We start from the raw sequence: 15,981 nt of genomic DNA on the forward strand, positions 1-15,981 counted from the left end.
GTAATGCGAGCACAGGAGAATGATGAAATCTCTGGAAGCAAGTAAACACTGTTTCCAGTCTGAGTTGGCACTTTCGTTACACTGCTCGTTCATTTTGGGACCTATTAGCAGATTCGTCAATAAAATAAAATAAAATAAAATAAAATAATTAGCTTTGTATTTTTAATCAGAGATGCATCTTGAAGGCTAAATTAAATATCTATCTATCTATCTATCTATCTATCTATCTATCTATCCATCCATCCATCCATCCATCCATCCATCCATCCATCTATCTATCTATCTATCTATCTATCTATCTATCTATCCATCCATCCATCCATCCATCCATCCATCCATCCATCTATCTATCTATCTATCTATCTATCTATCTATCTATCTATCTATCTATCTATCTATCTATCTATCTATCTATCTATCTATCTAATGTGTAATTTACTTTCTCATTTAATATTATTTAAAATCATTGCTCAATATTTCTTCTAACACATATGAGGAGTAACTCATCATAATTGTAATCTATCCTGAAAGATCTTCTTTGTCTGACTCTTTTCGAACTGGCTTCTTGTGAAGTACTCCACCATTCATCCCCAAGATAAATCTCAGACACTTCATGTATCCCCAGGCCAGAAATCTAATTATCTTGGTCTTATTAAGACCTGTCTTCATCCTACAGAGAAATGATTAGATGTGCCCTGTATGATTTCAATCATTTTAACAACCATCACTTTTTGAAAAAGTCTCTGATTGTGCATTTGATTGACAATGACTGATTTGTTGATGTTTTTTCAGATCAGCTCTCGTTCTGTAAGAGGAGCCTTGATCTCATGTTTTCATGCAGAGTCATTGATTCAATCTGTTCCATTTTATGGGAGAAGAGTGAGTGTGATGGATAACATTACCAATCATTGTCTTCTGTTCCAAAGTCCTGGTGAGCCATAACTATGAGGCAATGAACCAGAAGGACCCTGAAAATGATGTTACTAAATGGATTTTATTCATTCATTCGTTTTCCAAACCGCTTAATCCAATTCAGGGTCATGGGGAGCTGGAGCCTCTCCCAGCTGGCTTTGGGCGAAAGGCAGGGTACACCCTGGACAGCTCGCTGCTCCATCGCAGGGCCCAAATGGATTTTAGTATTCTCTAATCTAATTATTATTGTCAAACTGTTTAAACTCAGTGTTGGTTGTTAGATTAACTGGTTAAGCAGCCATCTTATGCACAGAGGCTACAGCTGCTGTGTGTGGTTCCCTGCTTTCTCCTTTATGTCAAACCTTACAAAAAAAGAATGCTAGAGCCCCTAAATCTTTTAAAGATCCAGTTACACATGAAGACTTCAAGACCTTCTGCTCTTCAGAAACAGTTCTTAGTTACGAATACATTGTTTTGATTAGCTGTGAATCCATTTATATCAAAGGAAGTAAAGTGATGTAGGCGAAAGCTTCAGGCAGAAATAAAACGGCATTTCCTTCTGTTTTGATGGCATCAATGGACATGTAAAGCTTTTAAATCTGGATATATGTTTGCATTTATTCTTTATTTTTGTATTTGACTGTGGTTGTAAATTAATATCACATGGTAGGGATTGCTGAACAAAAATCCCAGAATATGTACTGTGTTACATAATCTGTCCAAAAGGCACCACATCACATTTTTAGATCTATGTAAACCTCCCTGTAGTTTGGATCCTTTCCACAAGGTGGCAACAGAGGTAAACAAATTATCCAACAGTTCTTTTTCTTTGTTTGTTTGTTTTTTACCACAAATATGTAGTACTTTTCAGCTGCATTTTTCACACAAAAAAATTCAAAAGCTTTTTTTCTCTTAATAGTGTGTATAAAACAGTGGAGCATCAGAAAATAAGAAGATCTTTGGAATAATCTGTCACACAAAGGATTTATCATATTTAGAAAAAAACTATACTTGAGAGCAGTTTATTAAAACGTCTTCAAAATACTTTGTCCTGTCATTTTTAGTGGAATCGACTCTAAACACTCAGTAAGTTGCAGATCCAGGGTTTTCCAAGCCCATACAGAAAGACATGATATAATGTACACCCACACTCATAAAACATTCACGGACCCTGCAGTCAGTCAGCAGCACACCAGATGTACGTGACAACAGTAAGAAAGATCATCTCTGTCCTATCATAATTGATATCAAGACCAAATTCGGTTTAATTATTCATCCACAGATATATAGCTGCAGGGCTGTGCTGCTGAGAGATTCTCCAGAATCAGAGAGCAGCAGCGTTTGGTGTCTATGATCAGAAAGTGTGCTTTAATGTGTGATCAGTCATTCGTGGATGTAGTGTCACCGTTCTGACACTTTTGTGTCACTTGACAAAGTGTTGTGACCCTGCAGCTGTAATTTTTCAGTGTGTCACCTGAGCCCTGTGCTGAATTATTAATTCTTTTATTCAGCATCATAATCACACTGCAACCATTCAACAACTACATAACCATTTACTTTAAAGTGACTTGGGCTCACTGCTACCTTGGCTTAATGGAAAGTTAATGTTTTTAACAAACAGTGAATAAATACAGTTTTTTTTCTGAACTTTATCAACACACTGTCAGAAATAATTTCATGTCCAGATACAGCCTAATTGCTGAACTTTTATGGGCTTATTTATACATTTTCTTCAGTGACAAATAAGATGTTAAACTTGCAGGTTGCACTTATTGTTGTTACTTTCACTTTTTCACTTTTATCTCATTTCTATGAACACTTTATAAGTTTTTTTCTTTTTTCTTAAAGTTGCAAATAAGAAAAAGTTTTAATTCATCAAGTTGTTGATGTGCTTAAGGGTTTATTTTGGTTTACACTCCAAACTGTGATATCTAGAACTGATATATTTTGTGCTAAAGCTTAAATGGCAAATTTGTGTGTATAGCAACAGGTAGTCTGTACAAGCTAATCCCAGTTTTGTTTATGTGCTGCTCTTCTGGTACTAGTGGTTGTTTTTCAGTTTTATGGCAGGACAGAGCAGGAAGGAGGCTGACATTAAACTGCTGATCCAGAAATGGAAACAGGTGTTGTAAAAGCTTCTCAGCACTAAAAACAGGCTCATTTACAGAATCGATTTATAAAGAAATTATACATATATAATCAATTTAAGTTTCAACAACAATAATAAGTTTAAATAGTAATAATAATGGTTTTAATGCACATGCACTGGTCATCATATTGTGCAAAAAATCATCAGGTTCTCTCCCATATTTCGTGTAAAACTTTGCTTATGTTTTCTTTCAGTATGATGTCTTACTTAAGTGATCAGATATCAGTAGAGAGTTAAAAGCAGGCCCTGTGTCATCAGATTTCAAGTGGCCATTCAGTCTTGATCGTCACAGTAAGTTGAGACATATTGTCAGGTGCTGAGAGGCGACTGTGATTGTGCAAAGTGGATGTGAAACCTGTGCTGTGGTGTCAGTTAAACACATACGTTATTGTAGGCATTAGGACATAGGCACTGACCCACACTGGGAGCTTCATGTCAGCGAAGCGATTACATGCTAATCTTGAGCAGCATCAGTAGATGACAGTCTACACTTACTTCTGTTTCCCTCCTGTCCATATGTCATCGGACACTTGTTTCTCAGGTGGGGTCCTTAAGGGCTGTGTGAGCCCAGACTCCATTAGGAAGACATCTGATGGGGGACAGAAGCTCAGACGCGTCACTACTGGCACTGGACCAGAAAACCACTTTATCTACCCTGTTGTTATTCTATGCTCCACTGAGACAGAAGCTGCACAAATCATGTTTGTTTTGCAGCGCATGTGCAGGATAAAGGTCTCTGTTGCACAGGTGGATATCAGGTCAAGGGATGCAGATGGATGGTATGATGTAAACAATATTAGATCTATCAGGTAACCCTTTCTTCAGAAAATTTGGCACATTACATTCAGCAGTTATTTGTAATTCATTTAGGTTGTGTGTATTGCTGGAATTATGAAAAACAGATTATTCTACTGTAGATTTTATGGCATGAATGCTTGTTACACCCGATGATCCCTATTAAGATGACCAATGTAGAAAACTGCTTTGTAGTCTGCAGAGTGATCAAGTGAGGCAGGACCATCCACCTAGTTAGCATTCACAATGCTAAAGATGCACATTAGTGGACATTGGCTGGGAGGAATAATGCTGCCATCATGGTAAAGCCTTAAAAAAAAGAAAATTTCAGAAAGGACAAGAGACCACATTATACTGTATTAAGAATAAGTGTGCTGAAGTGGCCTGCATGCAGTCCACATGTATAACAGACTTTAAATAAGTTTGCACATTATAAATGAAAGAATCCAGTAAATGAAGCATTAAGTGTACAAACAACCGAAGCTATGAAGTAATTGTTGAATAACATGCAACATTTAAAGCTGCAAGAGTCTGTCACCTCAGTTAAAAACCCCAACAGAGTTTTGTTATTTGAAGTTATAATGCAGCAGATTTTTAAATAAATGAGTTTCTTGTATCAAATTCCAGCTAAGGATACATTTTTCAGAAGACAAAATAGTTTCTATTTTTAAAGATTTAACATGTTGCTTTTGTCATGTTCTCAATTAAATATAAGGTTTTATAATTGTAAGCATTTCACAAAGTTTAACTCATATTTAACTTATTTGTCAAACACGTTTGGATGTTGTAAAATTTGTTTTATTTACTGAAAACATTTACTTGTACAGCTCATGTTGGGATACAGTGGAAATCTGAATCATACAAATTTACAAGGCAGAGCTGTTCCACAAACATGCTTGGGGATATTTTGGTTCTCTATGAGAACTAAAAATATCAGCATATTTCACTTCTTGCTGCATAAATGTTCTGTTTTTTTCCCCCACTGTGCCTTTTGTGCTCTGCAATCATAGTTGACAGCACATGAAAAGTGCAAATGCTTTTAAATATGGTGTCATATTCAGTTAACCTCATTCAAAGTGCAGTAAACAAAAAATAAACCTCAAACTCGCACATGGCTTTTCAAAGCAGGGAGGTAGTTCCAATAGTTATGAAGACACTATCAGTTATTTTGTGTATTTTTTTTCCTTTTTATCCTCATAGATCCAGCTTCCCAGACTTTCCATGATGTTCAGACCTCACAGTTTTTGTGCTGATGGTGAGACTCCTTAATTGATAAAGAAAAAGAATCAGTTTTCCAAGCAGAAGAGTTGGATTGGATTTTTATTGTCATTTCAAAACACATCTTCACAGCGATGCTTTCATAGTTTTTCCCTTAAAAAACTCAGGTTTTACATTTTAGTTTGTCACACAAACATTTTACACAAAGATTTTAAAGCTTGTTTTCTGTATGTTTATGTTAGTAAATGTGGCACCAAAAAATGTGTTTAATTGACTCATTTCTTCCATTGAATACTAAGAGTTGGTGTTATATTATTTGTCATTGGAAACCTGATTAGTCACCTTTCCAACATGGCACAACTTGTAAGAGTTATGCTGTTGTAATGAGCAAAACAGCTACGTGTGCAGATAGTTCCTAATGATCTGTGATATTCTCCTTTCTACTTTTGTTTTTAGAACAACGTGTTAGAGGTATGCCAATCACACATCAGCACCTAATAGACAGACATGTTGAGATTCTGGAGCCAGTAACAGTCCCATTTCTCAACAATCTGGGACCTCGCTTCATCCTCTGGAATGACAACGCTCTTCCTTACAGAGCCAGGATTATCACAGCACTCCTCCAGAAATTGGGAATCGAGAAGCTGGAGTAACCTGCAGTGAATCCAGTCCTCAACCCAACTGAACACATGGAGGATCTGCATGGTTGGGCGATACCAACACAAGCATGCTGGGGTTCCTGGAAGAGGAATGGGATGCCATCCCACAGCAAAATGTAACCCAGCTGGTGCCAAACTGCTGTGGCTGCATATGGATCATCTTCATGCCACTGAGATCCCTGACACTGGAAAGTCAATAAAGTGTAAAACTGTCAATATGGGTTGTTTTTTTCCCCATATTACTGTAGGATTGCGATGATCTCATCCAGCAAGCAACTCCAAACAAGTGTGAACACTAACAGGAGTATTGCAGAGAATGTAGGACATTTATTGGGAGGATAGTTTAGTAATCATGATCATTTCACAGAAACATGGTTGTGATTGGCATCTATACAGTCACAGATGTTCAACAGGCATCACCTGCACATTATACCTGCTTGTAAAAGTAACTTCAGGCTTTACAACAATGCATACAATGAAATACCAGCTAGCAGGGCTAGATTAAAAGTGCACAGGGCCCTGGGCCCAGAGTGTTCCAGTGGCCCCCTTCCCCACTGGAACATTGTGAAAACTGTGAATGATACACTGTGAAACGACATTTCTAACATCTCTCAGCCAGTGGTACCAATAACAATACACCAGACACTGTGGTCTAACTATCTGCCTTTTATGTACATTTTATTTTATGTCCAAACTTCTGGAGTTTGCTCTATGTGGACCCCAAGTGGGCATGGGACCCTGAGCCTGCGCCCATAATGTCCATTGAATAATCCAGCCTTGCCAGCTAGTTTTTTTTTGTTTTTTTTTAAGTGTGGAGAAATAATCAATCAAACAAAGACTGTCCTCACAGATTGCGCAAAATTCCAATTGTTTTGAACTTTGATCATTTCCTGTAATTAAAATTCCTGGCAGGTTTAAAAAAAATGTCCACTTGCAAGCTATATCAGTGAACTCTATGCTGACAACACTGATATAGTTTCAATTTATGGATAACAGGCTGCAAAAATGCAGAAAAATGTTCAGAACTATTTGTGGACTGTCAGTGTAGTCATTTCATTTGGATTTCACGACATGTGAGAGTCGAGAGAAACAGGCTGGTGGGCGGACTAAGAGGTCCTTTTTCAGCCTGGGCTGGGAAGGATACTGGTAATGCTGGAGGCGCGCTGCTGTGGTGCGCCTGCATGCCCGTGGCAGGAGGACGGTCGCCATCTCGGGGTAAACACTGTTACCGTATCACGCAGCTGATATTGTAGTGTGTGTGGATTGAAGCTGGAGTGTACAGTGTCAGCATCAGCAGAAGGCGGGAGCTCTGCTGCCTGCAGCGGACACACACACACACACACACACACACACACACACACACACACACACGTCTTCAGCGCAGGACTGACGCTTTTGTTTGCCTCTTGCTCATCGAACTGTCACTTCTCGCCACTGACATTTCTCTCGTACACGAGAGCTCTGCTGGATGGGACTGCCTGCTCTAAATAACATGGGATTTTAATGGTGCACGCAGCGGACGCTCCAGCAGCATGTGCACAGCCAGGGGACTGGCGCGCGCTTAGTAATGCTCGGCAAGGAATAAAACGTTGCTGCCGAAGGTGCGTAACATCTCGTTTCCATGGACAACACGTCCATAATAACACAGGTTGCAAATCCGAAAGAGGAGGAGAGCATTTCTACAGGTCAAGAGAAAGGTAAGGCGCACAAAAAGATGACAAATAACACACACATTTGCCATTTTACTTTTAAATTTTGGTTGGATTTTTTTCTTTTAAAATGCCATTTTACGCCGCTGGATGCGTGCTGCCAGTCTGTGAAATCTGCAGCCTTCAGTGCAAAGAGGGTCCTGCAATAACAGTATCGATGTAAAACGTCCATTGTTCAGCTGAAGAAGGGAAACATTAAGAGCCAGAGCCTCCGGCTGGTCTGGCAAAACGCTCCATTAATGCTGGAGAAGGCTAGAACTTTATTACTGCTTCATTTTGGGATTAAACAAGAGCATAAAATAAATAAATAAATAAATAAATAAAATTAAATTTAAAAAAAATAAATTTAAAAAAAAAAAAAAAAAATCGTGTACGTGACTTAATCGTGTACTGTTACCTCAGCTGTGCAGAGTGAGCAGGGTTTACTACAGGGGGCGGGTACTCTTTCCTCCCCTCTGCCGACAACCCCTGACTGTAAAACACCTCGTACATTACCACAAACAAACAGCAATCAGGGGAAAACAAGCATTTAAACTATGCATATTTTGCTTTCTTTCTTTTTTTTTTTAACCATTTATATTCGACACATTGGAATTCCTTCATCAGGGCTGTAGAAGGTGTCTTTTGCACATTATGTCCTTTGCAGGTACACAGATAAATGTTGTGCATCTGCATTAAAATCATCATCATCTTTCTGTGCAACAGCCTATTATAATATCTGACAGTGTTTGTGGTGTTTGTGTCCAGTTAAGTGAAAAGTGCCTGCAAACAGCTCAACAGCTGCTCTGCAAATTATAGCGGCTCAACCAAAACACATTTTCTCTTGTGATGTGTTGTGCCAGTTGCCACTTTGCCATGTGGCGATGATATGGATTACAAATCCCACTTGTGAGTCTGGACTTTATTTTATGCCTGGTGGGCTTCACATTATTCCCTGCAAACACACTAGAGCTACTGTCCAATTTCCATTAAAGCCAGCATTTTTTTTTTTTTTTTATTTTCTGTACGGAACACTGAAAAGCACATATGCCCAGACATTAACCCCCACCAGCACCCATCCCATTGAGCCACAGGGTACTGGGAGGCCAGAGGGACCACAGCTTCCTGCTACACCCAATGCTCTGTTGGAGGAAAGGTCACCTTCCTGCATCACCCAGCTCTTAGCAGCTCTGACATAAAGCACATGAACAACTCTGATTCACCCCCCCCACCCCCCCCCCCCCCCCCACCCCACCAAGACAATCTGGACTTAGCTGTTTTCAAAGGCAAAAAATGGACTTAGCTGTTTTCAAAGGCAAAAAATACACTAAATGTAAACAATGATCAGATACAAAGTACTGATATAATTATCAATTGACCAGTTTGGCTGTAGTTACTGCCATTTTTCCTCCTCTGAGACTCACTGCCCTCCACACTCCACCACCATGAAGAACCAGTTAAAGCCTAGCTTCATTATCGCTGCCTGTCTCCCAGCAGAGAGATGTTACATCATCCAGGAAATTTGTTTGAAGACAAATTAAACTGTTGCATCATTATCTTTTAGCACATTTTAATCTCCTCGTGCAGAATTCCCACACTTTCTTGTTCGCAGCATCCCGTTCGCCTCGAACAGCAAATCCCAGATGGAATCTGACAATTAATCTGACAGGATAAAAACCAGGGTCAGCCGCTCACCAGAGATGACACAGCACACACACACACACACACACACGTATACACACAACACTGTGGCTTTATAAACTGCTGCTGTCACACAAACACACACACGCACACAATCACCAGGGAGGTTCCTGAACGGAGTCCCTATCCTTCACTCCCAGGCCCTGTCAAAGCAGAACAGCTCTTGTGCAGCAGAGTTACTCTTTGACCTGCTTGTGCTGAAGCCACAAATGGACACACACACACACACACACACACACACACACACACGCACACACACACACTCACATGTTGAATATTTCAGAGCAGAGCCAAGCTATTTTTAGACTCCTATCAGTTTCATTCCAAGCAGAGATGTAGTAACTCATTATATTCTATAGTCTTCTGGACATGTGGTCAGGTGCAGGTGATATATTTATGCATTATGGAGTGTGTTAAATAAGGTGAGAGTTTGCATCATAAAGTAGGGGGTTTCTGTCCTCATCCTCAGCACAGAGCAAACTCAGTACATTTTTTTTCTTGTAAAGTGGTGAATCTTGGCTGCATGTTGTATAAAACACACTGAAGGTTTTTTTTTTTTTACAGCAAAAATCACGTTTTTTTCTGATAAACCAGAAATTTTTCCCTTATTTTCGAGTTTCTTCTCTCCAAAGTCAAACGCTGCTTTTTCATTTGGCAGCTGCTTATTTTTTAGGGTCTGATGCAATAATGTGTAATTTCTAGACTAATAACAGGGAGGCGGGGAGGCTAGAGGGGGAGTTGCAGACTAGCTGTCCACCCTCTGTCTCACTTCCTAAATCACCTCCAGGCTTTGCTTCGATAACTTCACAGCAAAGGTGTCCACGGACGAGTCATTTACCTTAATCAGAATACGCCAAATCCAAGCTCAGCCCCTCATTGCTGTGAACTGGATTGATGATGGGAACTCCGGCTAACCATGAACACACACACACAGTATTGGAGCTTTCCAAAGGGATCTTCTAACTTGAATCTGATGCAGCGTCACATGAGAGTAAAACCCTGTAACTTTCACACTGATGTGTATATTTGTTCATTTTACCCTCAAAAATTCGCAATACTCTGTATAACAAACACTAGCAAACAAACAAAAAGCACTTTAAAGTTATATTAATTCTAAGTGCACTTTTGAGTCTGAGTCATGAGTCCAAAGTTGTCCTGCAACACGTGAATGAGATAAAATGTGTTAATTTAAGAGGAGACAAGGAGAAAGAGCGCTTGCTGGGATTTGTGTATTAAAATACCATTCCCTCCAAGGCTTCTTGGCTAGAAATTCTTTGTAAGACCAGAAGTGACGAAGAAAAAAAAAAAACTGAAGCTGTAATTATATATTTATCTGGAAAAAAAAAGCCTGTGATTTCATGCACACTTGGCTTTTGAGGTTATGCCTGGAACACACTGCTGCACATTAATAAAGTGTTTATGAGGTGAAGACCACACCTGCAGGGGAGTGAGCAGCGCAGCTTTTGAGACGAGCTACTGTGAGCGCTGGCTGTCCTGGGGTCTCTGGCACAAGCTGCCACTCTCCTGTGTACAGCACTCTGCCGTCATGACCGGGCTCAAGTGTTGAGTCGTTTTTGGGAAGCGCTTTGCACTGCTGTGTGTACAGTGGAGTCAGAATTCAGCACAGTATTCTGACTGCAAGGTAAAAGAGGGAAACTCAGGACTGGAGGCCATGAGGCGCAGGTCCTTATTACTGATTTATGAGCCAATTTCAACCAGAACTGATCAGAAAATCTGATAATTTGCGCCTTTGGGGAGTTTGAGCGTTACAAGTTTCCTTACATGTCTTCATTACTTCCACCAGAGACACGGCAGCTCATTGGGAATCGTTGAACGTTTTTTCTTGCCACTTAAAATCCTTGACTGAAAAACTTGTCAGCTGCATGTGTGGGATCTGCCCATCACCACTGACTGTGTGGAGTGGATTAACATGCCTGAAGCGGGACACGTGATATTGTAATAATTTATGTGTTTAACAATTATTCAGTTCATCAACAAGAAGCAATCAAATCCTTTTAAATGTTGACTGTTGCTCAGCTTGTGTGGCACGTCAGAGAAAGCTGAATTTTAGAATACATGAGCTTATAAACCACTAATAGTCAGAAATCCCCCACAGTAGCATCTCTAAAAGGTTTACTTTTACTTTAGAAGAAAGAAGAAGAAATTGTTTCCACATCTCCCCGAGATTATCATATTCTACTCATTTATTCCATCTTAAAGAAAAGGTGTTACCTGTGTGAGCTTTAATGTCGTCTGTATGGAAAGAAAAAGCAAGTTAACAGACAGCTCAACTTGTTTCTGTCTTCCAGTTCTATTACTGATATTTAATCTATTTATCTCCTTCGTGTGCTTTTCTGTGTATCACTGAGTTATTATTTCCTTTCCATTTACCTATTTGAAGTCATCTTGTGTCTCTTTGTAGTAATTTCTTTTTGTGTCTCCGTTGTCCTTTTGAGTCCCATAAAGAGAGTAAAGAGAGGTTTTTTTTTTGTCTCTTTATGGTTAGTTTCACATACAGGTTGTTTTGTGCCTCCTTGTGCTTATTCTGTGTCTTTGTGTTAAAGATTTCCTGTCATTTAATAGTAGTTTAGCTTAATACAGTCTTTTTATGGTTGTCTTCTCCCTCTGAGGTCAGTTTTTGTGAGAATATTATATGATTTTTCCTTGTTTGAAATTCTATTTATTTATTGATTGATTGTAGGTGATTTATAAGTCTCTGCAGCCATTATTGGAGTTGTTTTGTCAGAAGTTTTTTTGTATTTACTTTTGCGTCACTTTTTGTCATTGTAAGAGATGACAATAGAATATGTTTGTGATAATTTGTTCTTATTTAGGCTGTAATGTAGTTGATTTTCCTCATTTCAGATTGATTCATTTTCCATCATGACATCACGACAAGCCCTCTGAAGCCAGAGGGATCATTGAGGTTCCATCAACTTTGGGCCATAACTTGTTTAACTGTACTCAATTCAATTCAATTCAATTCAATTCAATTCAGTTCAATTCAATTCAATTCAATTCAATTCAATTCAATTCAATTCAATTCAATTCAATTCAATTCAATTCAATTCAACTTTATTTGATATTAACATGCACGAATCAACATACACATAATTTCAAGCCAATTCATACATGTCCTATGATAGAAACCAACTGATTGCATCGAGTCATGACTTCGATCCAATCCCCCATCCTGAGCATGCACGTGGCGACAGTGGGAAGGAAAAAACTCCCTTTTAACAGGAAGAAAACCTCCGGCAGAACCCGGCTCAGGGAGGGCAACCATCTGCCTCGACTGGTTGGGGTGGAGACGACAGGAAAGAGAACAACATGTACAACTGCACTTATTCAGTATCAATATAGAGTTTCAGGTTATCTTTTAGCTTTATGCACAGATAAATTAACGTCCCCCACCCCCCGTTCATGTATGCACTCAAATAGTTCTACACTAAAATATAAAACCCCAATCACAAAAATGCTAAGAAAAATATGAAAACAAAACAAAAAATAGAAACAGAAGTTCAATGATTTGCAACTCTCACAAAGCCATATTTTATTTCCAGTAGGACATAAAGGATATAAGAGATGTTGAAAGTGAGGCGTTCTACAATTTCATGCAAATGTTTGCTTGTTTTAAATTTGATGGAAACAACAACACATCTAAACAAAAAGTGGTGAAGGTCTGGTCTGCAGACAGGCCTGTTCAGGACTGGGACTTTTAAGTAAAGCTGTTGCATGGATGTGGATCAGTATGTAGTATAACATCGTCTTGCTGACATGTGTAAGACCTTCCCTGAAAGAGACGTTTGAATGGGAGCTGATGTTGCTCTAAAATCTCTTCTCTACTTTTCGGGCTGGTGGGTGCCTTCACATATGTGTAAGCTGCCTAAACTATGGAAACAGATGCAACCCCCTACCATCAGAGCTGTCCACTAATAACAAGCCGAATGGTCTGTTCTCTCTTTAGTCTGCACGACACAATGTTCATGGTTTTCTAAAGAGAATATCACATTTGGATTCATCTGACCCCACAACATGGGGATGATAGAGCTACAACCTGCATTTGTGGATTGCACAGACAGTGATTTCTGGAAGTGTTTCAGAGCCCATGTAGTTATTTCTGTTAGAGAATCATACCTGCTTTTAATGTAAAGCTGCCTGGAGGTCAAGATATTATAAGCATCTGGCTTTGACCTTTGGCTTTGTCTCCAATGCAGAGATTATTAATTCTCCGAAGCTTTTGATGATATTATCAACTTAGATGGTGGAATCTTCAGACTCTGCAAAATATATCCTGAGGGACATTTTTTAGAATTTGCTCCATATTTATAAGAATGTACTGGTGAAAGGACAACAAACTAGCCATTGTGTGCAAATTTAATGGTTTTGGAAATCCATCTGTCCATTTTCTCAACCTCTTAGTCCAATTCAGGGTTGCGGGGAAGCTGGAGCTTATCCCAGCCAGAGGGAGAAGGGCAAGGTACACCACTGTGGAAATGCTGAATAAAAAGAAAATGAAATAAAGAAGAAATACTCCTTTTATACAAAATACTAGTGACCATATTGGTTATTGCTCCTCTGGTTGTTTTCCAGTCTTTTGCCATCCCTGTTCCAACTCTTTACATATGAATTCAAAATAAGCTCATATTTTCTATGAAATGGTAAAACATTCCAGTTTCAACATCTTATGTATATGTTGGGAATAAAATGTGGGTTCAAGAGATTTGCTTTAATTTCCATTATACATGGCATCCAAATGTATTTGTAATAATTTCACCTGTCATAGACGAAGCTGCCTGCTATTATATCAAGTTCATATTAGCTTTATTAAGGTAATCATACAATTTTCCAAATAACTAACATTTAGACAGAAGGTAAACGAGGAATAGCCTCACAAGTCTTTTTTAAATTTGTCCCAGACAACTTAATATGAAAATATACGATGAAGTTCTGTGATAGCAGGCAGATTTTTCCCAGGGCCAATTAGTGCAGAGTAATCTCATGTGGCACAGAGCGCATTAGGAGGATTTATGTCAGATTTTGATATCTACTTGGGAGTAAATATTCAAGTTAAAGTCTGATGATAATTACAAGGCAGCCTGTACATCTCAGGATTTTTCGACACGGTAAAGGCAGATGCAATCACACAGCAAGCCATCCTTTGAAAGACCACAGGGGACAAGTGGGGGCTCATTCACCCTGAAAGATCACTGTCAGGACTTAAATTGTCACTTGTTAGATTGTAGTCAGGCATTAACGTTCCTTTGTGCAGAATTCCCAGGCTAGTTCCCAGTTTAGAGTTTGTTTTTTAGATCATTTTACTCTTTCATGAATCTCGTTTATTTAGAAGGGAACAAGTAGCCACTGAAAATATATAAATGCAACAGAAGATTTGCCCTTTTAGACTTTTTAAAATTGCTGCAGAAAAAAAGTGGGATAATACTGAAAAATGTTTATTGTTTAAAATGAATTGAAAACATAGATTTACCAAATTCATCTGCATTAGAACTTCACTGAGTCTACAAACTACGGGGAACACAAATAATAACATCACGTGATAATATAAACATCGTCAGTCAGAGGCTTCTTCAGTTCTGCTGACTCTGTGATGACCATTTTTTCTTCTTCATTTAATCTAATTTATTTTAGTTTGCATGTTTTGATACATTTTTTTTATTTCTGTTTTTGAAAATAATGGTTGAGTGTCAGTGATTACATCACGGTCCATATTATTTTAGAACTTGTTTTGCCTGGAATAATTTCCTGCATCTTATTCTTAAGTCAAATGTATTAATCTGTCCTTTTGGGCATCAAAAACTTAACCTTTATTTTGCACAGTGGGAAGTTTGCCCTGTTAGTCTGATCTGCTCAGCAAGGTGTGGGTTTTATGTCTGCGTGCTTTGGGCGGCATGTTTGATGGGCCTGTGGGGAAGTTGTATGTTTGAATGTGGTATCAAGTGTTGCTCACATGCTGTGATTTCTTGTTTTGCAGTAAAAGCTTTTTCAAAATGTCCAGGGTGGACTTTGAAGAGACTTTACTGTGGGAATTAAATTAAATTCATTTGAAAATGATACTGAATCCAATCAACTTCCAGCAGCGTGAACTGCAGTTAGTTATTTTCAATTCAGACTTCCACTAATTAACACTTCTTGTGCGTGCTTGTCATACCTCAGTCTCAATGCCTTGTATTGTTGTTGGGTTACATCACACTTTCTTCGCTACAGCCCGCATTCTGCTGCTCCAAAGCCTGTTTCTAACAAGACTCACAGGCTGGGATTAATTCAGCATCCATTCAGTCAAACGGACATAGTCAAAACAGATCAATACAGTCATACAAAGGCAGAGGTCAAGAGAGAAAGGGGTTGTGCTGATTTGTGTGTGTCAAGAGTGGAGCAAGCGAGTTCTGTTGGGTTGTAGGCAGGTATTCAGCCTGCTTCTGACAGGAGGATGGCCTTTCTGCATATTTCGTCCTCTTCTCCCTGGCATGCATCATCAGTAATTGGCTATCTAAAAAGGAGATTGTGTTCTGTTCAAAATGATTTTCTGTCACTCGTCCTGAAACACGCCGCAACCCAGTTTGTGAGATAATTGACAGAAGAGCAAAAACGGCTTCTACATTTTTAAAGAGATGAACAGAGGATAAGCAGATAGACACATACAGAAGCTGTAAGGGATACAAAGAGGCATTCTTCTCATCCTCCAGAGGTAAAGGTGAGCGCTGTTTAACTGTAAATCTCAGGGGCCCCTAAGTAGGACATGCTGTGTGTGGAAATGAAGAGATGAATGCCTCTCTGAGAGCGGAGGCATGGGAAACTGTAGCTGCGATACATGAGCAGGACGCACACATGCTCACACCAA

General features: G+C 39.1%; 1 protein-coding gene across 2 annotated transcripts in view; it reads left to right on the forward strand.

The window, feature by feature from the left end:
• The first annotated feature begins 6,884 nt into the window (after nt 1-6,884).
• ctdspla (CTD (carboxy-terminal domain, RNA polymerase II, polypeptide A) small phosphatase-like a) overlaps nt 6,885-15,981 on the forward strand; it is a 34,738-nt gene continuing 25,641 nt past the window's right edge. The window contains exon 1 of one of the 2 annotated variants that reach the window (XM_079259882.1): nt 6,885-7,430. In XM_079259882.1, the coding sequence (XP_079116008.1) occupies nt 7,355-7,430 (76 nt within the window). In that variant the 5' untranslated portion in view covers nt 6,885-7,354. The remainder of the gene's footprint in view (nt 7,431-15,981) is intronic. The other variant, XM_079259881.1, reaches the window with a different exon arrangement.

The sequence above is a fragment of the Telmatherina bonti genome (assembly GCF_933228915.1).
Source record: "Telmatherina bonti genome assembly, chromosome: 20".
NCBI classification, from domain to species: Eukaryota; Metazoa; Chordata; class Actinopteri; order Atheriniformes; family Telmatherinidae; genus Telmatherina; species Telmatherina bonti.